The following is a 25,202-nucleotide window of genomic DNA, read 5'->3' as shown; positions in this document are numbered from 1 at the left end:
AGCATTTATCTCTAGGTGATCTGGGTCCACATGTGGTATGATCAACCTGTTGATTTCCCTTTTTGGAGCCCCCAGTGGCTTGTGTCCTCCTGCACTACCTGCTCTGAATCCAGAACAATGCTAGATAAGCAGGGAATGTGGAGGCTGCTTTATAGGTCTCAAAGTTCAGTACAACCTTTACACTATTTTTAAGAAGTTGTTTTCATCTGCCTTGGTAGCCATGGTCATCTTCAACCAACCAAGTAGATCATAGCCACAGTATTTTACCTAATTTATCTTTTCTTGTTTTCCCAAATCTCCTAAGGAGAAGCCAAGTTTCAGGGCTCTTCTTTTTCATTTCTTTTTTAAAATGAAATATAGATTCAGGGATCAAAAAAAGAGCTAAGCTTCCATTCATTTCCCCTGTTGTTCTGTATCAGTAATTCAGAAGCACCTTTGAATATATCATTTATTGGTCACCTCTGACCAATGAGGCACTCAAGAGTCTTTAAAAGACTTGAGGCTTTTGTCACACTGTGATTATAACCAAAGTTGGATGTCCAGGCTCATGGCACCTGTACTCATGCAAGTATCCTTGACAACCAGGAAGTGAAATTCTATGTGGTCCCTCTGTCCCACTGTTTTCAGTAGCACCCATGTTTCTTCCCACATACAACATACAAATTCCTCATTTTGACATTTCCATAATCAGTCTGCCTTGAGTTCTTATTTAGCAAATATTAGCTTTCTCAACCTGCAGTTCCATATTATTAGATCTAGTATATGACCTTGTGCAAGAGGGTTGATATACCCATTAAACTGTTTTTATCTCTAGCAGCCTTCATAAGTATGTTAATACAAGGTCCCTTGGCTTACACGGGGAATCTGTTCCGGACCCCTCGCGTAAGCCGAAAACGATGTAAGCTGAAGTTCCATTCAACTGAGCTTCTCTGCACGCGTGGGGGAGAGCGAGGTGCGCCATTTATTTCTCATGTTGTGCGGCTTCCGTTTGTAAGTGGAAGCTGCGTATAGGGGCCTGCCTATGGCGCGGTGCACTGTATAAACACTTTTTTGATCTGAATGCTTGTTTGAGCTATTTTTTACCCATTTAAGAGAAGCTATACCCTATTTTGTTGAAACACTGTCTGCTGTGCATATTCCACAGTATTAGCAGATGGCTCTTTTTTTCCTGCATTCTGCTTGACACATGTGCACACATGAATTTGCATATAATTGGCCCACGGGGGGGGGGGTGTTCCTGTCCCAGTGGATACTAAAATCTGTGCATGCTCAAGTCTTATTATACAATGACATAGTAAAGTGCTATCCCTTTTATAAAATAGCAAAATCAAGGTTTGCTTTTGGGATTTAAATATATATATATATTTTCAAGCCGTGGATGGTTGAATCTGTGGATGCAGAATCCTATGGATACCGAGAGCTGACAGTGTATACACAAATGAGAATATACAGCAACTAAACCAAATGTTTCTATAATTCAAAAAACACTGCACAGGTAAAATAATGTACTCACCTCCTGTGTCTGTGAAATTCTGCTTGGTGACATTAGCTAAGAAGTCCATTGCTCTCCCTGTTTGTCGGGAATCATAATCATTTTCTTCTGGTTCAGAAATTTCAACTTCTAGCAGGGTGGGGAAACACAAAATAATTACTGTATGGCCCTCTGTATCCATAAATTCAGTAATTGCAGTTTCATTTACCCACATTCAGGAAAAAAGGGTGATAATGCTCATAATGGTGGAAGTTGACTGTACAGTTGCGCTGGAGACCACCACGTTAGGCATCTGGAGCTCCTCCAGTGCAAATCTATGGTCAACTTCCACAAAAATATAGTGTTCACCATTATCAGCAATTTTTGTAAGAACATATCCCCCATAGATATGGGGGTTTAACTATATAAAGTAGATATTTATCAATAATCTGTTACAAGTCGTTCTAGTGATGTATCTTTTCGCACATTATTGAAAACTAATTTAAAACTGGTGCTTAAATGTGAATGTAACACACACTAACACGCTGATAAGACAAGGGAATTATTGTGATCCTACAATATTATGTTTTATGGACCCTGGATAGAATTATAGCATCATAGAATCTTCTTATGGACATTGCACAGACATTGCTCGAAGGCAGTCTGTTTCGTTGCTGAACAATTCTTATAGCAGAGAATTTCTTCCTAATATCTATTCTTGTAATTCTCATTCTCATTGGTTGTAATTCTCACTGGTCCTCATTCTGGTTTCCAGAACAGGAGAAAACAAGCTCACTGTATCTTCTACTGTACATGACATCCCTTCAGATATTTAAATGTCACTTCTCATTCTTCTCTTCTCCAAGCTGAACATACCCAGGTCTCTAAGGGGCTGTACATACAGCCCCTAAGGAGTGGCCGGATACCTTCCATTTCCTAGCCAGTTCAAGGCTGCGGTAACCTCACACTGCATCCCCCAATCCGGTCTTTCGAGGGCGCAAAAAAGAGTCGCAAAAAGGCTCATGTATAGAAGCAGCAACCTTATATCCAGTCCATTATCATCTAGTTGAGGACTGTTGACAGTATTTAGCAGTGGCTTTCCAGGTTTTCAGATAAGGGTCATTCCCATTCCAACCAGGAGATGGCAGGGACTGAACCTGAGAAATTCTGGTGGTTAAAACAGTGCTCTGCCATTGAACAATGGCTCTGACCTCAAGTTTTATTTTCTGAGAAATCTGAGAAGATCACTATTTGCATGTTTTTGTCTTTGACTGAATTTAGTCACGCATCATCTCATCAATGCAATCCAACTTTTTTCACTGCTAAACTTTCTAAAATGTATAATCGCGTAAGATTGTTTTAACGCGTATTTACCTTTCTCCGTTATGAATTCTGTGGACAAATTTCCATTTGGCATGATATTGCTATTTTTCTGAAATAAATAAGCAAAATGACATATAAATCCTTTCTAGCATTTAGATATAGAAAAGTAAATATTTTAGTATCGCCCAACTTGGCCATCTCTACAGTGTCCAGCACTTTATTATTTATTATAAATCGAAATATCCATTTATAAAAATAAATCAGAATTAGAAATGCCTCATCTGCCTGAGTATGACATTGGTAGGACTTCTGTCTCCTCCTCTCCCTGTCATATTATCACTTTTTAACCTTGACATAAAGAACCAACTCCTATGTTCACTTCAGTGCTACACACTAGGTGTCGCCCTCTCCATTCTCAGTCATGGTGGTGACAATAGGAGGTTCAGTAAGCTATTCCCTGGCAGTCTCCAAGATATAAACACTACTTCCATATAAAAAAGCAACTCCGCAGATAAATATATTAGGCATGTTTACCAAACCCTGGTCCCCTAAACTCAGTGGCCCTTCCTCTCTAGTAAATGTGCAAAGGATTGGAGCTGCAGCCATAAAGTACAACCTATTGGTTTGGAGAATATTGTTGATCAAGAGTCTGTTCCTATAAACTGCTTTTCATAATTTCATGTATCTATCATCCTAAAATTCTACCAACACAGCAGCAATAGTCTGCATATTTTGTGGTCCCATCTTTTGTTGATCTTTTGGTGATATCACTGAAGTACGAAATGCGTTGTAAGTAAAAATGGCAACATATTACTTTCTATCAATGTTGCGGAGTGAGTGGATCTCTTATTTCTTGCCTTCTCTTTACAGAAGCATGCTCCTTATGTAGCAAACCTTCTATGTCCCTTATAAAAGCCCACAAAGAAATAAAGGGCCCTGCTGGTCATGTGTTCTACTGAGCCTCAGTTCTTATGTCCTAGACTCAGTCTGGATCCTTCCCCATACCTTTTGTGTTGTAATGTTTAAAAACCAACCATGCAATTCCAAGTGATATATTTATCTCTGTTCAGCTTCTCAGGTCCACTTCCCTGGGCAATTGCAACAGCTACCAAGGAAAATCTAGTTTCATCATGGGTTGAACACGTTCCAATTGCTTGGCCCCTTGTCTTAGAGGACCTTGATAGCAGCTTCTGGGCACCATGTAATTTCTACTCTTTGCTAGACTTGAGCATGATAATATTTTGTGAGACATTCTGAGATGAATCAAAAAAAGTTAAACAAATAAGTGTAATTTCTCATATAGCTTGTACAGTTGGCTCTCGGTGTCGGTGGGAGTTCGGTTCTGGATACCCCCGCAGATACCAAGAAATATGGACCTCAGATCTCATTATCTTCAACAGACATCATCACACATGTGGCTGCACTGGCACAGCTGCATGCACACACCATCATTTACAATAATGGGGCAGGACTATCTGCCGCTAGCTCTCCAATACAGAGGGCCGACAGTCTGATCTGCTGGACACCTAGTAAACTTAACATGGACTTAACATTTTCAGACCTCAGATCTCCTCACTGATGTTAGTTATGCAATCATAAGACACTCTGTTCTTACTCTTTTTTGGCCCCTATTCTTCATCTTCATCATCTTCTTTGGGGGGTTGAAACCTAGCTTGGTGCTCTTGAAAGACTCCAAGCGCCTCCTCATGGTTCGCTGGAAAATCTCCTTGGTTTGCTTATTATCTTCTTCATCTGGAGTTATTTCATGGCGACTGTACAAAAACTTGTGCTGTAGCCCAAACCAAAAGAAAGTCAGAAATTAGAAACAGTTACATAGGCAAAGAAAAAAAATTGCTGAATCAACAGTGATCCAAAACTCACTGCAGAAAATCCAGTTTGAGACCGCTTTAATTGCCCAGGCTCAGTGCTAGTGGATTCCGGGAACTGTAGTTTTGTGAGACATTTAGCCTTTTCTGTTAGAGAACTCTGGTGCCACAACAAACTGGAGTTCCCAGGGTTCCCTAGCACTGAGCCATGGCAGTTAAAGCAGTCTCAAACTGAATTATTTCTGCAGTGTGTTTTGGACCTTAGTTAACCTTCTCTTTCCATCCCCCGCAGCCCATTGTGGTACCATGGTTCATCATCTGCTCTGCTCTGCTCTTCATCAACCTTATGGCTAGAAGCAAGAAGGCTAGGTCAGTGGTTTTTACCCTTGTGACTCCCTTTACATCTATACATTGACAAGGTGTCACCCACTCAACACAGTATATGAATACAAATATTTTATTTAATGTGTACATTTTGTTCACATATTCATGCATATTCATATTTTAACATTTTATAAGGAATTATCATGCAAATGAGAAAATTTTATTTAAATTTAATTCCTAACTCAGCACATGTCAGACCTCAGAGGGAGAGAAGAACTGCTGGACCTGATCCCCTTCCCCACCACCATTCCCTTCTCTTTTTGTGTCATGTCTTTTTGATTGTAAGACTGAGGGCAGGGAATGATCTAATTAAATATAATAACAATTTTAAGCCACTCTGAGCACCTTTAAGGCTGACAGGCAGGGTATAAACACTTAAATAATAATAATAATATGTAAATTTTACACATATAGTCTTACACACAAATGAAGAGAGTATGACTGAGTGTGTGTGTGTGTGTGTGTGTGTCAGACAGAGACAGAAATTGTGTGTGGGACTGTGTATGAATGAATGTATTTGAGGAAGAGAGAGTCAGAAAACTGTCCTCATCACCTTTCTCTTCCCCTCCAGCATCCACAGTGCACAAATAATCCAGTTTGACACTACTTTAACTGTCATGACTCAATGCTATAGAATCCTGGGAACTGTAGTTAATTGTGGCACCAGAGCTCTGACAGTGAAGGCTAAATGTCTCACAAAACTACAAACCCCAGAATTCCATAGCATTGAGCCATGCCAGTTAAAGTGATGTCAAACCAGATTATTTCTGCAGTGTGGATTCAGCCAATGTTTAGTTTAAAACTGTCTGAAACAGTTGCAGCTATACAGACCATGTAAATACATTCCTCTCACATACACAAGAAAAATTGGATTTCACAAAGAAGATAAAGAATCCCATAGCATGGAACCATGGCAGTTAAAGTGGTTTCAAACCAGCTCTAGTGCCCCAACAAACTATAGTTCCCACAATTCCATAACATGGAGCTTTGGCAATTAAGGCAGTGTCCAACCAGGTTACTTCTGCATCCTTATTCGGTCCCAAACGCACTTCAGAAATAATCCAGATTGAGACCACGTTAACTGCCCTGACTCAGTGCTAGGGAATCCTGAGATTATTTCTGCATTTGTTTTGGAGATAAGTAACCTCTCCTGGATCGGATCTGATGGAGATGTCATTTACCTGTGCTTTGGTCGCTGGCAGAATGGACCTCCTTCTCCCCATGCAGCTGATGCCCAGTAAGGGTTGTGTGTGTGTATGGTGGTGATAGTGTAGAAATGACAATAGTGTCACAACAACAATAATGAATATGGAACAATTACTTAGATTTACTCATCCATAAATGTTCTGTATTCATGATCGCTGATAAAGAATACTGGCCCAAATTTCTCACCATTAAGATGCTTTCACAACAAAGTTGACAAAATAACAACTCTAGATTTAATTTCTCATACAGCTCTTCTACAACTGGAAGATAAGTCCTGGATATGGAAGGGCACTTTTGAAATTCAACTGTCAGTGAAAATGTGAAAATCAGATGCTTATAGTGTGAAACGAAAGTTTTAAAATAATGTCAATTTTAAATTCTTTCCCCACCAAACATCCAAACCCTGAACAGTTGAATCCCTTTGATTCTGACTTCAGTTATTATGGCAGCCCTGATCTCACCTGTTGACGGGGCTTGTATAGGTACTGTTGTAGAGTATGATGGGTGAACATATCTTCAGCATCTCGGATACTTTTTCTTCTCTGTTCTAGTGCTTGCATATCAAGGCAGACAGAACTGGCAGTTTCTCTCCTAAAACAAAATAAAACAAACAAAAAAAGTGGTTAAGTTTGTTTTTTCGTTGCCTTCTACTTGCCAGCTACAAAACTGAAAACTTTATTCCCATGGTACAATTCCATGATCAGATCCTGCTGTACATTCAGACTTGGCAGGAGCTGGGAATGCAAATCTCTTGAAGAAAATTAATAAATTCTTGCTGCCTATATTATACTGAGGATTTATAGATAGAGTGAGACAAGCACTTTCAAAAGAAACATATGTTTCCTGTGAATATACACTAGTGAATTCTGGATTACTCTTAAATGTTCTGGTCCATGATGCTCCTCCCACTATTGTAAGCAGCTGAACAGCTAAATTCTGACGTTGTTGAAGGAAGGATTTCTCTTAAACCCACACCGTCAGAGATAACATTTGAAGAGGATACAGTAGCACCTTTGAGATTAACTGGAAGAAAGAGGTTGGCAGCTTTTGTGACTAATGCATCTGAGGAAGTAGACTTTAGTCTATGAAAGCTCATGCTGCCAATTTTTTTCTTCCAATTAGGGCTTTATAGACCACCCCACTAGAGCAGCGTCTCGCCACCCCTTTCAACACAGCTCCAATCCGGCGCTTTGCCGTCTCTAAAAGAAATGGCAAAAAGCCACCCTTTGTAATGGTGGCAGCACTTTTTAGTGCTCCTTTCAGCATGCAGCATATAAACGCCACACCAAAGGAGTGCCGTGACATCTCTAGTATGGCACGGCGCTGAAACAATTGCAGTGCCCTGTGTACACGGGATACCGCCACTGTGACATAGACGCCGTGTGGCGTCGGGTTCTTTTTGCTCCGCAGGGACTGCACTGTCCTTGTGGAGCAAAATCAGGTGTCAGCAGTCTGTCCTGCGCCTTAGAATCACTTCAGCTGAGACTGTGGAAGAGTTTATTCTGTTCCAGGTAAGGCTGGGCTGAACACCTGAATTCTAGTCCTAAAAAGAGTGTTAAACCCTTTAAAAAACTCTCTCCAATTAAAACCAGTGGGGCTTTAAAAATGCTAGATTTCTACAAAAATGTACATTTTCCTTTTCCCCTCCCATTTATTTATGTAATGTTAGCTTTCAAGCCACTGACAGACAAAGTATGGGACAAGCTTCTAATCTACTTACAGTAACTGGGACACAGAAGGTTCTCCATTCATTTGATTCATAATGCTGAAGTCCACATTGGCTGTGTTGTCAATGCTTGGGGAGCGGATGAATGCCAGAGAACCTCTTCGTTCTCCCTGTTCAACAAAGAATGCGCGCGCACACACACACACACACACACACACACACACTTCATTACAGTGTTTTCAACCAGAAGACTCAGGAGGGAGAGATGCTGACACTAACTCACAAGTATCTTAAGTTACAAAATATGGGATCATAGACCCAGTACAGACGGGCCCTTTGTGGTGCACCCATGCTGTGCTAGGGTTGCTTGGGGGTGGGATGTGCACACGCCCCACAACCCTAGAAACATCATGGGCGCGCTGCAGCTGCGCAGCACCATCCAAATGGGGCTGCACCACTGGCACATCATCACATTGTCGCTAGCACTTTTGTGCTGTGCAAGTGCATCGCAAAAAAGGAGCCGCTTCCATGCACTCCTTTCTTGCTGTGTAGCAGCGCCGCACAATTTGGTTGCAAGGAGAGGTGCCTCCCCAGTGCCTCTTTTTGACACTCTGTACCGCACCATAGTTTCACACTGTTTCTTGAAGCTATAATTTATTTATTTTTAAAGTGATTCCTTTTTCTTTCAAAGCTTTATACTTTGTATGCATTTACGCCACCTTTCTCCAAACACAGGATTCAAATATTTAATCTCTGCCACATATTACAGATACAGGATTTTTTTAAAAAAAAAATCATGTATGGAAAACACAATGATGTTATTTTTGCTTCTCAAAGTGGAACTCATTATGGTGACTTTATAAAAGTAAAATAATATAATGGCAATGACAGAAATTGTAGTTTATTGTGGCACAGAGAAGGCTAAAGGCCTCACAAAACTACTGTTCCCAGCATTCCCTAGCACTGAGCCAGAGCAGTTAAAGTGGTCTCAAACTGGATTATTCTGCAGTGTGTTTGGGACCACACTCCTTCAGAGTTGTGGAATTTCCTTCTTTTGAGGTTTTTAAACAAAGGCTGTAGTACAAACAAATCATCCCACAAGCCTGAAATCTACACACTTATGCTCTAAATATCAAAACAAAACATTTGAATTTAAATCATTGCAATCGTTGCTCAGTTTTGATTGGAAGTATTTAAATATTACTAATTTAGCATGGGGTTGGAAACAAATCTAAGCAAGATAAAAATCTGTTTCATCACAAAATGTATTTTGGATTACCTCTGCCACATAGCTAATGGCATCCTTCAAGTTGAGTTCACGGAAAACTTTAAGAATCCGGTCTCTGGTTTTCTGAGCAGATCTTCTCATCAGTAGTTTGCTGAGGATTTGTCTGTCGAAATTGGACCACCTAATGATTTAAGCACAAAAACAAAAGCTATAAATTAAATACAGGTTTAGTATTTTTCATGTTTAACTAACCAAGACTATGACCATTCCAAGAGCAACCCCATCTACATTTTAATGGCTGGGAAGCAGTGGGCCCTTCAGTTGTGGTTGGACTGCAACTCCCAGCAGCCCTAGTCAGTGGTGAGGAATGCTGGGAGCTACAATTCAACAATATCTGGAGGACGACATGATTTCTAGCCCTGATGTGATCTTTCACATGTTTATTCAGAAGTAGGTCTCATTGTGTGGAATGGGATTTATGCCCACAAAAGTGGGCATAGGATTTCAGTCTCAATCAGTTTTGAACTAATGCATAACAATTGTCAGATTTATTTGTTGTCTTACATTCTGACCTTTTGAAGCTATAATAACTTTTCTCTTTCAAAATAAGGGTGGCTGCTTATGGTGGGATACAAACCGCCGCTTTGCGGCGCTCCCCCGCCGCCGCCATTTGCTCAGTGCGGGAGCCGCAGCAGCCAAACCGCGCGACTCCTGCGCGGAGCAAAAAAGAAGCTCCATTTCGGAGCTTCTTTCTGCGGCGCCTCTATGACGTCGCGAGGCGCCACAGGCACATTCGCGACGTCATAGGCGCCGCGACACATCTGGATGCTATGCATCCAGTACGTAAAGATGGCGGCGCCCATGTGGAAGGGGCGCCGCCATCTTGTACGTACTGTATACGTACTAGGGTTAGGGGGGTGCGGAAGCACCGCCCCTTCCTAACCCTAGTACGTATACAGTACGTACTATATGGCGGTGGGTATCCCGCCATTGTTTCTTTTCCCATGTAATAAGTAATAAGTATTGTTACCTTTTCCTCATTTCTTTTTATCGACAAAACTGTTCTTGGGGGCATTCTGATGTCAAAATTTCACATTTTAAGCTTTCATGGTTTCTTACCATAAAAAAGTAATGAAAAAATAATGAAAAATCAACATGTAATGTGATGAGTTACTAAAATGCTGTGCCCCCCTCCCCAAGTGTTAACAGTAATGAGTTACTAGGGTGGGGCTGCAATAAGTTGTGAAGAAAATTTCCAAGCTCTGGCCTCAGTACGTATCATACCTTGAATATGTTTCTAGGCATAGTAAAGCAGCAGTAATATAAGTAACAAACAACAGCAGCAACAACAACTTTATACAAAATGTATCTTATTTCATGCAAAAATAGGTGTAACATGAAAGAGAGAACCAGTGTGGTGCAGTGGTTTAAGTGTTGGACTATACTTCTGGAGACCAGCTTTTGAATCTTGGTTCAGCCATGTAAACCTTGGGCAAGTTACTCTCTCAGCCTCAGAGGATGGCAATGGCAACCCCCCTCTGAAGAGACTTGCTAAGAAAATCCTATGACAGTGTCACCTTAGGGTCGCACCATAAGTCAGAAACAACTTGAAGGCACACAACAACAAACAAAACAATTGTAAGTTGTTTTTTTTAATTGATGCAATTGTAACTCATAACAGACTTGCTGGCTCTACCATCAGTTTTGTCTAGCATTCTCTGTGAAACAGCCAGTTAGAGAGCTGACAGTATTTATAAATCAAATAGCCTTGAAAAACACATGGGAAGGGGATGATTGTGAGAACTGTTTCATATTTTTTATGATAGTCCATGCTATAATGCTGTTGAACACTAAGGCCTGTTACAGCTATAATAAAGCTGCTTCGGATCTCTATGGAGGTATGCTATTTAAATGATGCATGCGTCCTAAGAGTCCGGAGATCGTGCCAAAGCCACACTCCATTCCTAAGCACTGGAGTGCAGCTTTGGTGCAGATTCAGGATTCTTCGGATGCATGCATCATTTAAACGGCATACTTCCAAAGAGACCCGAAGCAGCTTTATTTTGGCAGTCTGTAACAGGCCCATGACTTCATTTTTAATTTTCATGGCAAAAAGATGCAGATTTCCAAATGTTAACTAAAATTCTAAAGTCATAATAATCAATAGGATATTACATGCTTTTAGTAATTATATCATATATATTCCCCCCCAAAAAAACCCAACATGGTGTAGTGGTTAGGATGTTAGAGTGGGACTTTGGGAGATCAGGTTTTGAATCCCACTTACCCATGGAAATCTTCTGAGTGACTTTGGGTAAGTCACATTCTGTCAATCACAGATAAAACGAATGGAAAATCTACTCTGAAACAATCTTGCTAAGAAACCATGACAGCTTTGCCCTTAGTGTTGCCATACATTGGAAATAACTTGAAAGCACACAACATTTTTAAATACTCTGTTAATCACCTTTATCATGTGCTCTAATGCAAAGGGAAGCTAGATAACATGCCTCACCTCCAACTTGCCCATAATCTCATTTATGAACCATCCAACAACTTTGCAGAAAGAGCTGGTATATATAATCCGAGTATTTGTAAAGACCTTGACAAACAAATAGCTGAAGCCATGAATAAAGACTGAACTCTATGTGTGTGAATAAAAATAAAAATAATGCTCACATAATGCTTGCTTTCTTTCAACTTCCTTATCTAGTCAAATACAGAAAAAGTATTTTCTGCTTTTGCATAACAATATTGATCAAGAAAATTGTGGGAAAAGCTCACTCAAAATGGTTCTTCTTCAGTTTAGCATCTGTTGGTTAAACCATTACAGTCAGCCCTTCTTATACATGGATTTGTTATACAGGGATTCAAGCATACACGGTTTGAAATGTTCCAAAAAAGTATAAATTTCAATTATCAAACCTTGATTTTCCATTTTTTATAAGGGACACAGTTTTGCTCTGCCATTATATTCAATGGGACTTGAGCATACACGGATTTTGTTATACACGGGGGATCTTGGAACCAAACACCAGCGTATAACAAGGGTCCACTGTATATGTAAAATCTATGAAAGAAGAGTTCAAGGTGTATATTAAAGAAGTTCTTCTACCCAAGAATAGTGTGTTAAAAGAAAGCAATAGGGCTCAGGTTCTGACAGCCTTACAACTTTGCTTGTGCAAGTAAAATGCAAAGGAATTGTGTTACTGCCAGTTTCTGTCACCAGTTAAAAAAAAGGATTAGATATGCAAATTTCCAAATTATTTCAAACTAAAAACAGAATGTTGTAACTCTGATTACAGAGGAATTCCAGCCATTCCAAGGCTTAATAGAGAGTGTGGTTATCTTAATAACACAACTAACCTGTTTCACTGTTAGCTTGTTTATTAGAAGGCCCTATGTTTGACTACTGTATCGTGCTATTTTAATCACACTTTTCCATTCATTTATAAACTGTTCTCTTCCAGTAAGATAAAATGGTCTGTCTCTACTTACTTGTCTCTCAGGTAATTGTGTCCTATTTGACCAGATATATCTTCAATAGCTGAAAGAATGTGGTCAAAGGCCTGTGAAAACAAAAAACACAGCTTTGACTGGGCAACTGGACAGACTGCTACAGAAGTTTACATGCAGACACAGGCCAGGTCTGGACAGTGTACACACACGAAGGGTAAAGCAATTACCATTGTCATAGTTATTTTTGGTATAAGTGAATAACTGATTAGAATATAGTTGAAAAATTCAGGAACATGATTCTGACCTCCACACCAGTAGGAGGAGTCCTCACAACACTGCAATGTAATATTTCCTATGGCACTGCCCTGTGCACCTTTACAGTGCCAGACACACCGTAACAGACCAGTCTGCTCTTAATAAGACAAGGCCCTTCCACATCTTATCTAGAAGCATCCAGCAGCCCCCTCTTCCCCAGTTATTTACAAGAGCTGGGGAAATAGTGTTATTATAACCTTTGGAAAAATTGGGGGTTCAAGGCGATATGCTGGAGAGCTACAGCTTGTCACTGAATCATATTTTTAAAATATTTTCAAACTGTGGATGCTTGAATCCATGGATAAAAAAATCTGTGGACTGTAGTGTTTGTTTTTTTTTTGAGGCAGGGGAATCCCTATAAAAAAGAGTCTTTCAGTAGGGATAATAATATTCCCCACCCACACACCCAGGCTATGTAACATTTAGTATTATATATATTGTCTGACTGACAGTCACTCTTCCAAGTCACAAGGAGAGGACCTTCCTAGCCCTTCTATTAAAAGCCTTTCAGTTGACTCTCTGGGGTGCTGTATCTGGAACTTTTGTCATAAAACCACATGATCTGCCACTCAGCTATAGGTCATGCTACATTTTCCTCCTGGCCTTCAATACGAGGACGTGGAGAATAACACATTAACTTAAAAGTTGAACATCCCCTCCCAGCATCCAAAATGTTATTTTTCTGTTTCTGAATTTTGACCCCTTTGGATTCTGCTGAATCAAGTGGATAGTGAGCCCTCCTGCACCACAGCAAAAGTCGGAAAAGAACAGATCTTATTCTTTGTGGCTCTGCTTGTATGTAGCCAAAACTATCTACTCACAGGAGAGAGGGTATCAAAAAACTGAGAGGGACCCAAAGATTTGCAGAAGTGCAAATTGTCTTTAGAAATTAAACCCTTAAAAAGGGAAGGGAATCAAAATGGCTCAGTGAAAACTGACCATGCATGTGTTGCAAAATTTTTTATAGAAGAAAGCCAGAGGAATGAGATGAAGCCCCTGAAAGAGTGCATGATTAGCTAGCTAGCACCCTGAACAGGGACATTCTCTAGAGAACTATTTTCTCACAGGCTCCATATATCATACTCTAATGGGTTTCATCAATATATAAACACATGTATTGCCACATATGCTACCCAGACATCTAATAGTTAGATGCCACCAGTTCTTCCTGATGAAAGATGGACTGTAAGTAAAAGCACAGACATGTTAGAAAGTGCAATTTAATCAAGTGGTAAAATGGTAACTGTTATTAGTATATAGCTGGTGGGTTTCTTGATAAAAAAGTATACAAGATTTCAGGCTTTATCCCACTCATCTCTGTTTGATCATGACATTGCTTACCCTGCCATGGAGCTTCTCATTCAGTTTGGGTTCTCTATGCTCACTTTTTTTCACTTTCAGCCATTGCACTAAAGGCTTGATAGTCAAACCCTGTGGAAGAAAACAAATTACTCACATTTGATTTCCAAAAACCAATGGGAGATGATTCCTACATTGCTTCCCACGTTACGGTTGATGTAAATCTAGAGGAAGCACATCTATGGCGCGGTACGGACCTCCCAAAAAGGACAGCCTGCCAGCACCTGTTTTTCTGCCGGAGAGAAGCCTCAGCCACCAAACGGCGAGGCTTCCCACCAGCGGAAAAAGAACCCGCAAAAAGTGGGTCCTTTGAAGTTGCGGTGGTGATGTAATGAGTGCACCACTGGCGCACTTGTTATGTAAGTGCCGTGCAGCGTCGTGAGGACACCTCGCAGCACTTACGTAGCAATGGCGGCACCGTGTAAACAGGGTGCCGCCATTGTCACGCCCTCATCACGTGTGAGGGTTGTGGGGCATATGGGCATTCTGCCCCCCAGGCAACCCTTGCACATGACAAGGGTGCCTGAAAGGCCGGTGTGTACCGGGCCTATGACACCAATTAAAAACCTTAATTTTAGGCATTTTCATCACACCTTATTTTAAAAGACCATGGCTGAGGAAATCATACAGCCTGAGGCCTGAAGGTGGTAGATGATTTAGTTTACTCTGCGGAAACCCCAGACCCATTACGGCTGACAATAGTGGCATTTAGCCCTCAGTGTGTGCGCTTATGTAATCTCATATTGCAAAAGCATCTCTACTTCCCCCTTTATGCTGGCATAACTCCCAGGACTCTGCGAACTGCACTGTATACAGGTAGTGTTTGCTAGCCTCTAACAGTGATACAGGAAGTCCTAGGAGTAAGGAAGGACACCTTTATGCTGTAACTGTTGATGGATTATTCTGGGAAATGTAGACTTATTACTTCTGTTGTTTCTTTAAGGCTGAGGCTTTGTCTGCATGGACCAAATAACATGACCTACCCCTGCCCACTTGGTGGGGAATCCAGATGACACAGGGCCAAAGCCCTGAGTATGGTGCAAACACCAAACCTGGGTATACCTTAAAATGGAGTAAGAAACCTTTACGATTTGCTCTTGATCTAAAATGTAATCAACATTAGATGCCTCATTCCGACCTTAGAACAAGCGACACACTGTGATGGCAGCTGCACTAGGTAGCACAGCAGGGCATGTGTGTGAATAGCTGCCCAGTGTTGCAAAGGAGAGCCCTAGATATCAGGGGGAGGTCAGAGACGCCCCTAGAGTAATTCTGGCCCATGCAGACACCACCAGAAATAAACTGTTCTAGAGTGAGGTTTGTTTTTTTCCTATTCAAGTGATATTGTTGCCACTTCTATATGGCCATGTTCCATGCCACTCCTGAAATGGTGACATAAGAAAAAACTGTGGGTTCCCTACTCCCTCAGTCAGATTTACTAGAGTTGCCAATACTGGCATGGAGTATAACCATCACATTCATCCTGAAAATCTAATATCATGTCTTGAAATTAATTTCATAGTAGTATGAAGTAAGACTTTACTACTACTACTACTACTACTTACTAGCAGTAAAATAATACTTACTAGTATTACTACTACTAGTAGTATTACCACCACCACGACTAGTACACTGGTACCCCGGGATACGAATTGATCGCGTTACGAAATTTCCGGGATACGAAAAAGTTAGATTGGAAAAAACTGTTCCGGGATACGATGTTTTTTTTTTTTTTGGGTTACGATTTTTTTTCGGCGCGAAATTCAAACGGAAAGCGCGGCTAGCGGCTTTCCAGCGCTAGCGGAAAGCCTTTTTCGGGTTGCGAAATGTATCGGGTTACGAACGGAGCGGCGGAACGAATTAATTTCGTAACCCGAGGTACCAGTGTAATAATAAACAATTTTGTAAATACACAATTTGTATACAGGATGACATCCCCCTTTATAAAAATATTAGAAGAAAATCATTTATGTTTGACACAAATCATTCAGTGGGCCAGAATTACTGAAATAAATTCTTGGCTGCTAAACTACAATGAAGTAATAGAAACATGTAATTTCTCCCCACTTAAAAACTGTGTTAACAATTTTGAACAGCAAATAATATTTACATTTGCAAATGTATTGCTTGCCTTACTTATAGAGCTCTCTCATGAAATATTAACTTGAGATCTATTAATACACTCAGCTCTGACATGGAAAATTTAGTCTTTAGCACAGAGCAAATTGTGTTTTGTCCCAAGTGGTATCTTTTGAAAACATAAAATAGGATCACTGTTACTAAAATTATGAAGATAATTACACTCAGCTCACTGGCATAACGTAAAGTCCATATTTAGGAGCTACCTTTGCTACTGCACTGGGCGTTCTTAAACACGGTATGAGAGAGAACAAGTGTTAGGCTTGTGAAATGTCTAATTTCCTTCTCTCCCAATGTGCTGTTCTTCTTCCTAAGAAAAACTTATGTTTGACCTGGATTTTAGTCCTAAGGCGAGCATCATAGAGCTGATTGCAGTATTCCGGTGGGTCAGGCATTGCCTCCTGCCTATAGGGTAGCAGGTGAGGACATGTGTAATTCTTCTCTGACTGGATTTAGGAAATAATGTTTAACCAGGACTTTGGATTTCCCTTTAGTGGGAAAAATGCTGAAAAATTGAATACCTGGATGATTACGGTAAAAAATACAACAATGATTGTTGTGCTGACAAATAGGTTTCTATCCTTGACTTTGTTTCCATCCAAAAGTACCACCAAAGCAAAAGCAACAGCACCACGAAGGCCACCATATGACATCACTACTTGGTCTATTATTCCCAGCTGGACCATTCGGAAGTGGTTCAGGACCCATGTCTGCAGAATCACACCTGTTAAAACAAATACTTCAGAGTAACAAAAGTCTTCATGAGCGCATTCCCTTTTAGAATCATAGAATCGTAGAGTTGGAAAAGACCACAAGGGCCATCCAGTCCAACCCCCTGCCATGCAGGAAATCTCAATCAAAGCATCCCCAACAGATGGTCATCCAGCCTCTGCTTAAGGATCTCCAAAGAAAGAGACTCCACTACACTCTGAGGGAGTTTGTTCCACTGTCGAACAGCCCTTACTGTCAGGACGTTCCTCCTAATGTTGAGGTGGAATCTCTTTTCCTGTAGCTTGCATCCATTGCTCGGAGTCCTAGTTTCTGGAGCAGCAGAAAACAAGCTTGCTCCCTCCTCAATATGACATCCTTTCAAATATTTAAACAGGGCTATCATATCACCTCTTAACCTTCTCTTCTCCAAGCTAAACATTCCCAACTCTCTAAGTCGTTCCTCGTAAGACATGGTTTCCAGACCCTTCACAATTTTAGTTGCTCTCCTTTGGACACGCTCTAGTTTCTCAATGTCTTTTTTTAATTGCGGGGCCCAGCAGTTGACATAGTATTCCAGCATTTTAAAAAGGAATTAGGAAATATACGACTACTAAGGGATTGTAAAGCAACAGTTACTGCCAAAACAGAATCTTGCATTCCTAGAAATGGCAATTTTGTCTATCCTAGTGAGATCTACCATTTGTCTTAACACTTTCTGAATGCCTCAGAAGATTGTTGGTAAGAGCCAGCTCTAGTTACACACTGTCACATGCTCTTTCTCTTCTGCTTTATATATTCCCTTACAAGGCATGAGGGTTAGGTGAGTTTTATAATGAGCCCCAAATCAGCCGCACACACACAACTCTCTTGCAAGGTTGGAACATTTGTCTTAAACAACAGCAATTGCTTTAAAAGGTTTTTACTGCTTTCCACAATTAATCTTTGAGGTAACAAATGCAACTTAGATTTCTCTTTTAGGATGTTGAAAAGTAATCAGTGCACCAGCAAACAATCATTTGAAACTATGTTTAAATGATGTTACTAAATATTATCAACCTGTATGTATTTCACCAGTTTTAATATATTGAAATAGTGCATTGAGATGGATCTTCCTCTGATTTCCCTCAGTACTTCAATTTGTGATGAATGGGGTGACGGAAACAACTGGAAGAATTCTGTCCTTCTCATAACTGAAGGACCTCAAGAAAAGAGAATTAAATATTGTGTCTGCCCTAGGAACTAGCTTAATATGCTTTTCAAATATCCATGGTGCCAGGAAGCTGCCCGGTTTTGCTTGGAAATTGTGGTGCAGTAATGGTTTTTTTAAAAGAAGAAGTTTCCTTACCAACGACTCTGTAGACAGAAATGAAGACTAATGTCAGAAGTACAAAAGCTGTGTTCCAAGTCCAGATTTCAGGATTAACAGCAGAAATTCCAAGGAACATGAAAATAATAGTCTCTGAAGCACTAGCCAACAGCTTCATGGTGTACCTCACAGTGGTAGCAGACTGCTCTGAAATATTTGCCTTGACATATTTTTGACAGCATATCCCACAGAAGGTTATACTGCAAGAAAGAGAACAAGCATATCAGTTATGTATCCTTCTAATAACTTTGTCTTAATTATATTGCATTTTTTTATTGTAGTTTTGATTAAACTCTTATCTTTTAAAATATAAAAAACCATATTTTGCCAGCCTAGACTCTATAAACAACTGTTTTCATTACAGGCTTGTATCTATGACTACGGGCATCACTAGGGGTTGTGGGGGTCCAGGCCACATCAGGTGACACCTTAAGGGTAGGTGACACCATTGCTCTCCAAACACCTTCCTGTGGACAGAAATTGGCTGTGGCATTCACCTGCATCCATTTAAAATGCTGAAGAGATGGCATGAGGCTTGGTGGGAGGAGAAAGGAGAGGTCCCATTTTTTAAAATTAAATTATTTATTAAAAATATTTTTTGTATTTTTAGTTTTTTAAAAAAACCTAAATTTCTTTTAAAACATTCACTTTAATCACATAAAATTATGTACGTATAAATACATTTAGTCTGTACATATGGCACTGTAAATTAAAGGTTCAATTTTAATTTTGCAAGTTGTTTATGTCACAATGATTAACATTACATTCAGTAATATACAGGAATTACAACTTATGAATAACATGAGTACAAAAAAATTACTAAGGATTCTGTATGGTGTAGGGAGGAGGCCAATGTGTGTGTGAGAGAGATACCATGAATTAACGCACCGGATGATGCCAACCCTAGTGATGCCACTGTCTCTCACATACTGACCTGTCCTAGGCCAGAACCTCTGCCCAGGACAGTCTGCTATAGAAATGAAGAGCTCCACACAACATACCACACAACATTTTGAAGGTCACAACTTTTCTCTGTTTATTTCTTAAAATAATGGTACTAATGAATACAATGAATACCAGGTGCTGCAGGCTATATTTCAGAGGAAGGAACTTGCAAACCACTTCTGAGTTTTCCCTGCCTAAGAAAACACTATGGAAAATTAATGAGGTTGCTATAAATCAGCAGGCAACTTGAAGGGACATACACACCATCCAATATTACTTGCAGGAAGCTATTCTTTATGAAGTCATACAAAAAGTTATGACTGTCTTTGACAACTCCAGTTCACCATCTGAATTGTTTCTGAGCCAACAGCTTCCCTGTCTCTTTGGTTAACCTTTTGCCACAAGCCATATTTTTGGCCCAACCAGATTACATGTATGTCACGTTTCTTTTTGCAAAGATGCTTACTCACATAGTGAAAGATGCCACGTGATTTTCCTCACTCATGGAGCTTTCACTTAGTATAATTTGTGATTGATTGATTGATCATTAGATGTTAATATGGACTTAATCTGTAAGTCTTGACTGCAGAGATACCCAGTGCTGATGAGGAACTCTCTTGTGGGACAGGAAACAGGGTAAACATAAGGAATTCATATTCCCTTTAACAACTGGTTTCACCCTTTGTTGACAACCCTAGAAGTGCAACCTTTTCTTCACAATGCAAAGGAGGTGTGGGGGCAGCCTTGTTCTGGTGCAACAAGATGGCCACTGGACAAATTACACATCCCACTTCCTCATGAATAAGATTTCTTTACTATTGCATTTTCCACAGTTTCCCTTTATGCTGGATCTTTTATATTTACATAAGAGCAGCCATACTGAGTTTGGCTACTCTCCAAATGTAGTCAATGCCCTTTGCATGAAAACTACAGAAGTAGGAATACATTGTTCCGATCCTCTGGCTGGTTTCCAGCTTGCAGCAGGTCTCAGTTTGGGGGTTTATCTCCTCAAAATTGTATGAATTTGTTCAGTTTCTGCTTTTGGATTTTAAATTAAGATAGTTCAGCATTTCAGTGCTGTTTGACATTATATTCATTTTAAAATGATAACCTTCTCCGGTAACACTAGAAATAATAATGAATTCATTAAATGAAACTTACGCAAGAATGGCAGAAAGTGAGAGCATCTCTGCAGTTAGGTAAGACAAGTAGGAGACGACAAACACAAATCCAGGCTCTATGATTCTGACGTGTTTTGTGAAGCGAGTGACAAGTGAAAGCAGGAATGCAAAGACAACACCAATAAGAGTGCCTCCTAAGCTCACCACAAAGAATGATACTGCAACAAAAATAATACATAAGTTACAGTACATTTTAAAAGCAATACACAGTTGTGTTCAATCACTTAGAATCTTTGCTTTCTGATGGCTAGTTAAGTCAGGAAAATGGTGCTACAAATTTTTCACGCAAAGTTATAACTAGCTATCCAGATTATTTATCTATTTTGAGGGGTGCCAGTGTGATGCAGTGGCTTGAGTGCTGGACTATGATTCTCGAGACCAGATCTGAATCCTTGCTGGCCCATGGAAACCACTGTGTGATCTTGGGCAAGTCACACACTCTCACCCACAAAGAAAGGCAAAGGCAAACCCATTGTGAAAAAATCTCATCAAGAAACTGCCATGCTAGATTTACCTTAGGGACAACTTAAGTCGAAAACAACTTGAAGTCACACAACAACAACAACTGATAGATATATATAGCTCTTATCATTGTCATGGCCTTGAGTAATAGCCAAAACTATGGACTCTGGAAATCTTTTTAAGGTGATGGTGAGGTTGACTCCAACTCTGGCAGCCAGTTTTTAATCTTGCCTACTTGCAGGTAGTTGCGTTATGACCACTGGAAGCGTTCCAATTTTGGGGTGGGTATGTTTCTTTCTTAACCATTTAAGAAACCATGCTCCTCAGGAAGGAGATGTTGAGGGGGGCAACATGGATGGAGTGGCCTCCATCTGCCATCAGACTGTATTAGAACAAAACTAACAATGGATTATGGAATAAGCAATTTTTTAATATCAAAATCAATATTTTATAACCAGAATGGAAAATGGTATCCTATTATTTCTCACTAATTCATCAGGTTCCTCTTATGCCTACTTAAAACCAAATATTTGAAATTGGCTTCACGGCTTCTAGAATTAGCACAGAAAGACTTATGCACAATATCTCTCTCTAGCTGTCTCTGGCATGTGCTTTTTTCTTTTTCTTTTGCTTTCAACCACAGACTTCCCTAACTATCACATGTCATCTTATGGACTATTTCTATCTTGTTCCAATGAGTGCAGTTTGAAACATTTTCACTTTCATGCCCTAGAGATTATTCACGTTGAACTGGATGTCACTCAGTTCCTGTCAGCTTTCCCTCTGGGATGAGTTTAAACACTCTTATACCACTTTGTTCTGGATCAGATGGTACCCATCCTATTTTGTACAGATTCAGCTTTTCTCAAAATGTTATCAAGTTCCTCTGTATCTACCATTTTCTCCACATATTAACACCCCAGGATTTACCTGTCTAGTTGACTTTGCATGTGGAACAAATGGGATTCCAGAAAAAGCTACCTTTGAAGGTCCTGTCTTTCATCACTTCTACCTTGTTACCTAACCTATGTTTCCAAGATCTTATAACTATACTTATTATTTATTTATTTAAGAGTATTTATACTCCGTTCTTCAGCCATGGCACTTCATTGATTCTTCTCACAGACCATTCTGCCTCTCAGTTTCTCCTGGATTCAGAGGGATTCACTTGTTCCCAAATGGTTCAGGAGCTCATTACAAGAAAATTCACTCAACAGATGTCTCATCAAGATTTAGAGTGATTTTGCTTGAAACTTTTGGGCATATATTATGTCTGTGTTGCTCAACACCATACAGAAATATACATGAAAGACCAGATACAACTTTTGTCATTGCTAATTTGCTTCCTTTTACAGCATGGGTGGGAATCATGCAGCCCCCCTGTTGTGGTTTGAATGCAAGACTCAACAGCACTAGCTAGCACAGCCAGTGTTGAGAAATGTTGGAAGCTGGAGTCCAACAACATCTGGAGGGCTATATAATTCTCACCCTTTTACAGCATCAGTGAAAGGTAATCCTAGGCTTTTATGTGATGCTCATCATGTTTGCCTTTGCAGAACGGAAAGACCCACAATGAGAAAGCTGAAGCCCCTCAAATTTACACATGTGACACTGGCTTTAGCAGGAATCAGCCCACTTGAACCATACTGCCTTTTGCACAGTAGCAGTAGTGAGCAGCATCCCCCTTATCTAGCTTTATGACTCTCTTTGAAAGGATATAAAAATAAAAAGGCTGTTATATATCCATTAAACTGCACAAAATGTACCATGCTGGGGTCATTCATAGCATACAAGCATGTGAAATGGCTTTGTATATTCAGTCAGATCAACTGAGTCATCACTTAGAATGGTGTCTATATTTTTAAATGCTCCAAAACTGGCCACAGACACGGCCTGCCATCTCTTATCTCTATTGGTCTGCTGGCCCACATTCCTCCCTATCTGCCGAGGCATGCAAGATTCCAGGTTTGATTTATAGTATCAGTGGTAACAAAAGGGTAGGTGAGGGGACCAATGGAGGAACAAAGAAGGAGGTCCAGAGCTTGGAAGTACTGTGTTACAAGTAACTACACCACCTGTAAAGAATTATGGTGGTGGTAGTGGTGGTACAAGGGCAAAATAACTATTTTTTGTTGGATATTGTAACAAGTGCCTACATCATTACTTTCTGCGTTCAAAAAGGAGGTGGGGGGCTGCTGCTTAATATTGCTTCAAATTTTTTTTTCTTCAACCAGTCCCTTCTCAGCATTAGGGAGCAACACAACAGAACATGTGACTTGATGCCTGCCAGCTATACTCTCAGGATGGGTCAAAATGATCATTCTCAAGCCACTCTAGGAAATGTCTGCCAACCACACTTCCTGTGGAATGATATGTCGCTTCATTCTCCAGTGGCAAGAAGTGATGCGTGAAGATACTTCTTTCAAGCAATGATGCAGCAACAGATAGGATCCTGTGTCACGGTGAGCAGTGAGAGATCTTTGTTTCAAATAAAAAATAGAGTAACTTTCCCTGCCATTTTGTACATTTAAAATAAGCACTAACATCCTTCCACCCTCCCCTTAAATAATGACTAGAGCAACTTCACAAACAATGTGACATTGCATCAACCCTTATTGTGATAGAATTCAGACACATAGCCGTGTTAGTCTTGAACATCAGTATGCAAAAGGATCTTGTAGCACCTTTCAGACTAACTATGAGGAAAATATTGTAGCATAAGCTTTCATAGACTTGGTCTATTTCCTCAGATGCATGGAGTGAACTGATACCCAGGAAGGACTTTTATAATTAGACTGTATAAACACTCATGGAAATAATAGGATACCATATTCCATTCTGGTTATAAAACACCTTGGAGAAGGGCAGAGAAAAACAAACTGGAGGTTGTCTTGCTCTATATATCAGAGAGGAGAAAATACCAAATAAGCCAGAAACCTTAAAAGGGGAAGAATCTCTACAGAATTCATCCACAAAATAACAAACAATAGCAGGTCCCAAAAGTAATTTGGTACTGGAGACATGATTTCATTCTTTCCCAGAACATGGGATATCTTCGTGCACAAATATTGTCTTTTAACATTTCATATAAAGCTTGACTACTGTTTGATTACAGAATGATTATATTATTGTTTGATCATAGAATATGTCCAGTTGTGTAACGTTGCCAATTCATGTGTGCAGATACACACATTTCTCTGCTGCACAGTTGTGCCAGAGAGTGAGATTTGCAGGGAAGGTGTAACACATGAAAAGAGGGGTATCTAAACCTTCTCTCTTCTATTCTCCCATTATCACCAACCACCAGAGCTGTGATTCTAGATTTCAGATCCTTTTTAATGACAGAATCTCATGCCTGCAGTTTCAGATGGGTGGGAGTTTCAGGGAGAATGTAAGAGGCAAAGGAAGTGTTAAGCACTCTTCTGCCCATTCCCTGCTTCTCACATGCAAAATTGTTCCTTGGCAAAACTTAATGTTTTGCAGCAGAAACAGAGCACCTGGGCATTGGCATACACAACTTTACAGGTCATTCCAGATCTAATCTAAGGATCCCATTACAAATTAAATTAAGCAATCACCATACAGTATGCAGTTTTCATTTTAAAATTCTGAAATAATATGTAGCCTCCATATTTCTCAAATATCCAGCAGCTACCCATGTACTCCTGCTTTTCTATAATGTGCACTGAAAATAACATAGCAGAGAAAGGCAAATAGAAGACTGTATGAGATAAGTGATATCATTTATTACCTATTTCTAAAATCCAACCAATTTTTGATCATACTGTAGTACATTTTAAAAAGTTAATCACCAATTTAAAAGATATTGGGAGACAAATGAACCCCCGAACAAGAGGTCATGTTTTCTACTTCAGTCTATGTCTTAAGATGAAACAGAACAGATAAACATTTGACCATACTAGCACTGATGAAAAGAGATGATAAATTACCGAGTATGTAATATATATTTCTCATCATCTTATTTTGATGACACTTTAGCCAAAGCAAAGAAAGTAAAGATCAACATGGTATGTTTTTTTTTTATTAAAACATTTAAAAGTGGTACAAAAATATTGAGATGTACTTAGGACATGCCCCTCCATTATACGACACCAGAAGTGTCAGCAGCAATAATCTGGGACACAAGAACAAGCTTTTATT

The 25,202-nt window shown here is 39.9% G+C and overlaps 1 protein-coding gene across 1 annotated transcript in view; it reads right to left on the bottom strand.

The window, feature by feature from the left end:
• SLC9A3 (solute carrier family 9 member A3) overlaps positions 1 to 25,202 on the bottom strand; it is a 122,655-nt gene that overhangs the window by 8,783 nt on the left and 88,670 nt on the right. The window contains exons 5-15 of the mRNA XM_042473597.1: positions 20,560 to 20,737; positions 18,433 to 18,653; positions 16,898 to 17,100; positions 14,220 to 14,309; positions 12,603 to 12,673; positions 9,156 to 9,285; positions 7,931 to 8,046; positions 6,672 to 6,801; positions 4,410 to 4,583; positions 2,846 to 2,903; positions 1,514 to 1,621 (exon numbers count right to left, since the gene is read on the bottom strand). Coding sequence (XP_042329531.1) covers positions 1,514 to 1,621; positions 2,846 to 2,903; positions 4,410 to 4,583; positions 6,672 to 6,801; positions 7,931 to 8,046; positions 9,156 to 9,285; positions 12,603 to 12,673; positions 14,220 to 14,309; positions 16,898 to 17,100; positions 18,433 to 18,653; positions 20,560 to 20,737 — 1,479 coding nt within the window. The remainder of the gene's footprint in view (positions 1 to 1,513; positions 1,622 to 2,845; positions 2,904 to 4,409; positions 4,584 to 6,671; positions 6,802 to 7,930; positions 8,047 to 9,155; positions 9,286 to 12,602; positions 12,674 to 14,219; positions 14,310 to 16,897; positions 17,101 to 18,432; positions 18,654 to 20,559; positions 20,738 to 25,202) is intronic.

The sequence above is a fragment of the Sceloporus undulatus genome, chromosome 6 (assembly GCF_019175285.1).
Source record: "Sceloporus undulatus isolate JIND9_A2432 ecotype Alabama chromosome 6, SceUnd_v1.1, whole genome shotgun sequence".
Lineage (NCBI taxonomy): Eukaryota > Metazoa > Chordata > Lepidosauria > Squamata > Phrynosomatidae > Sceloporus > Sceloporus undulatus.
This window is presented reverse-complemented; position numbering and strand designations above follow the sequence as displayed.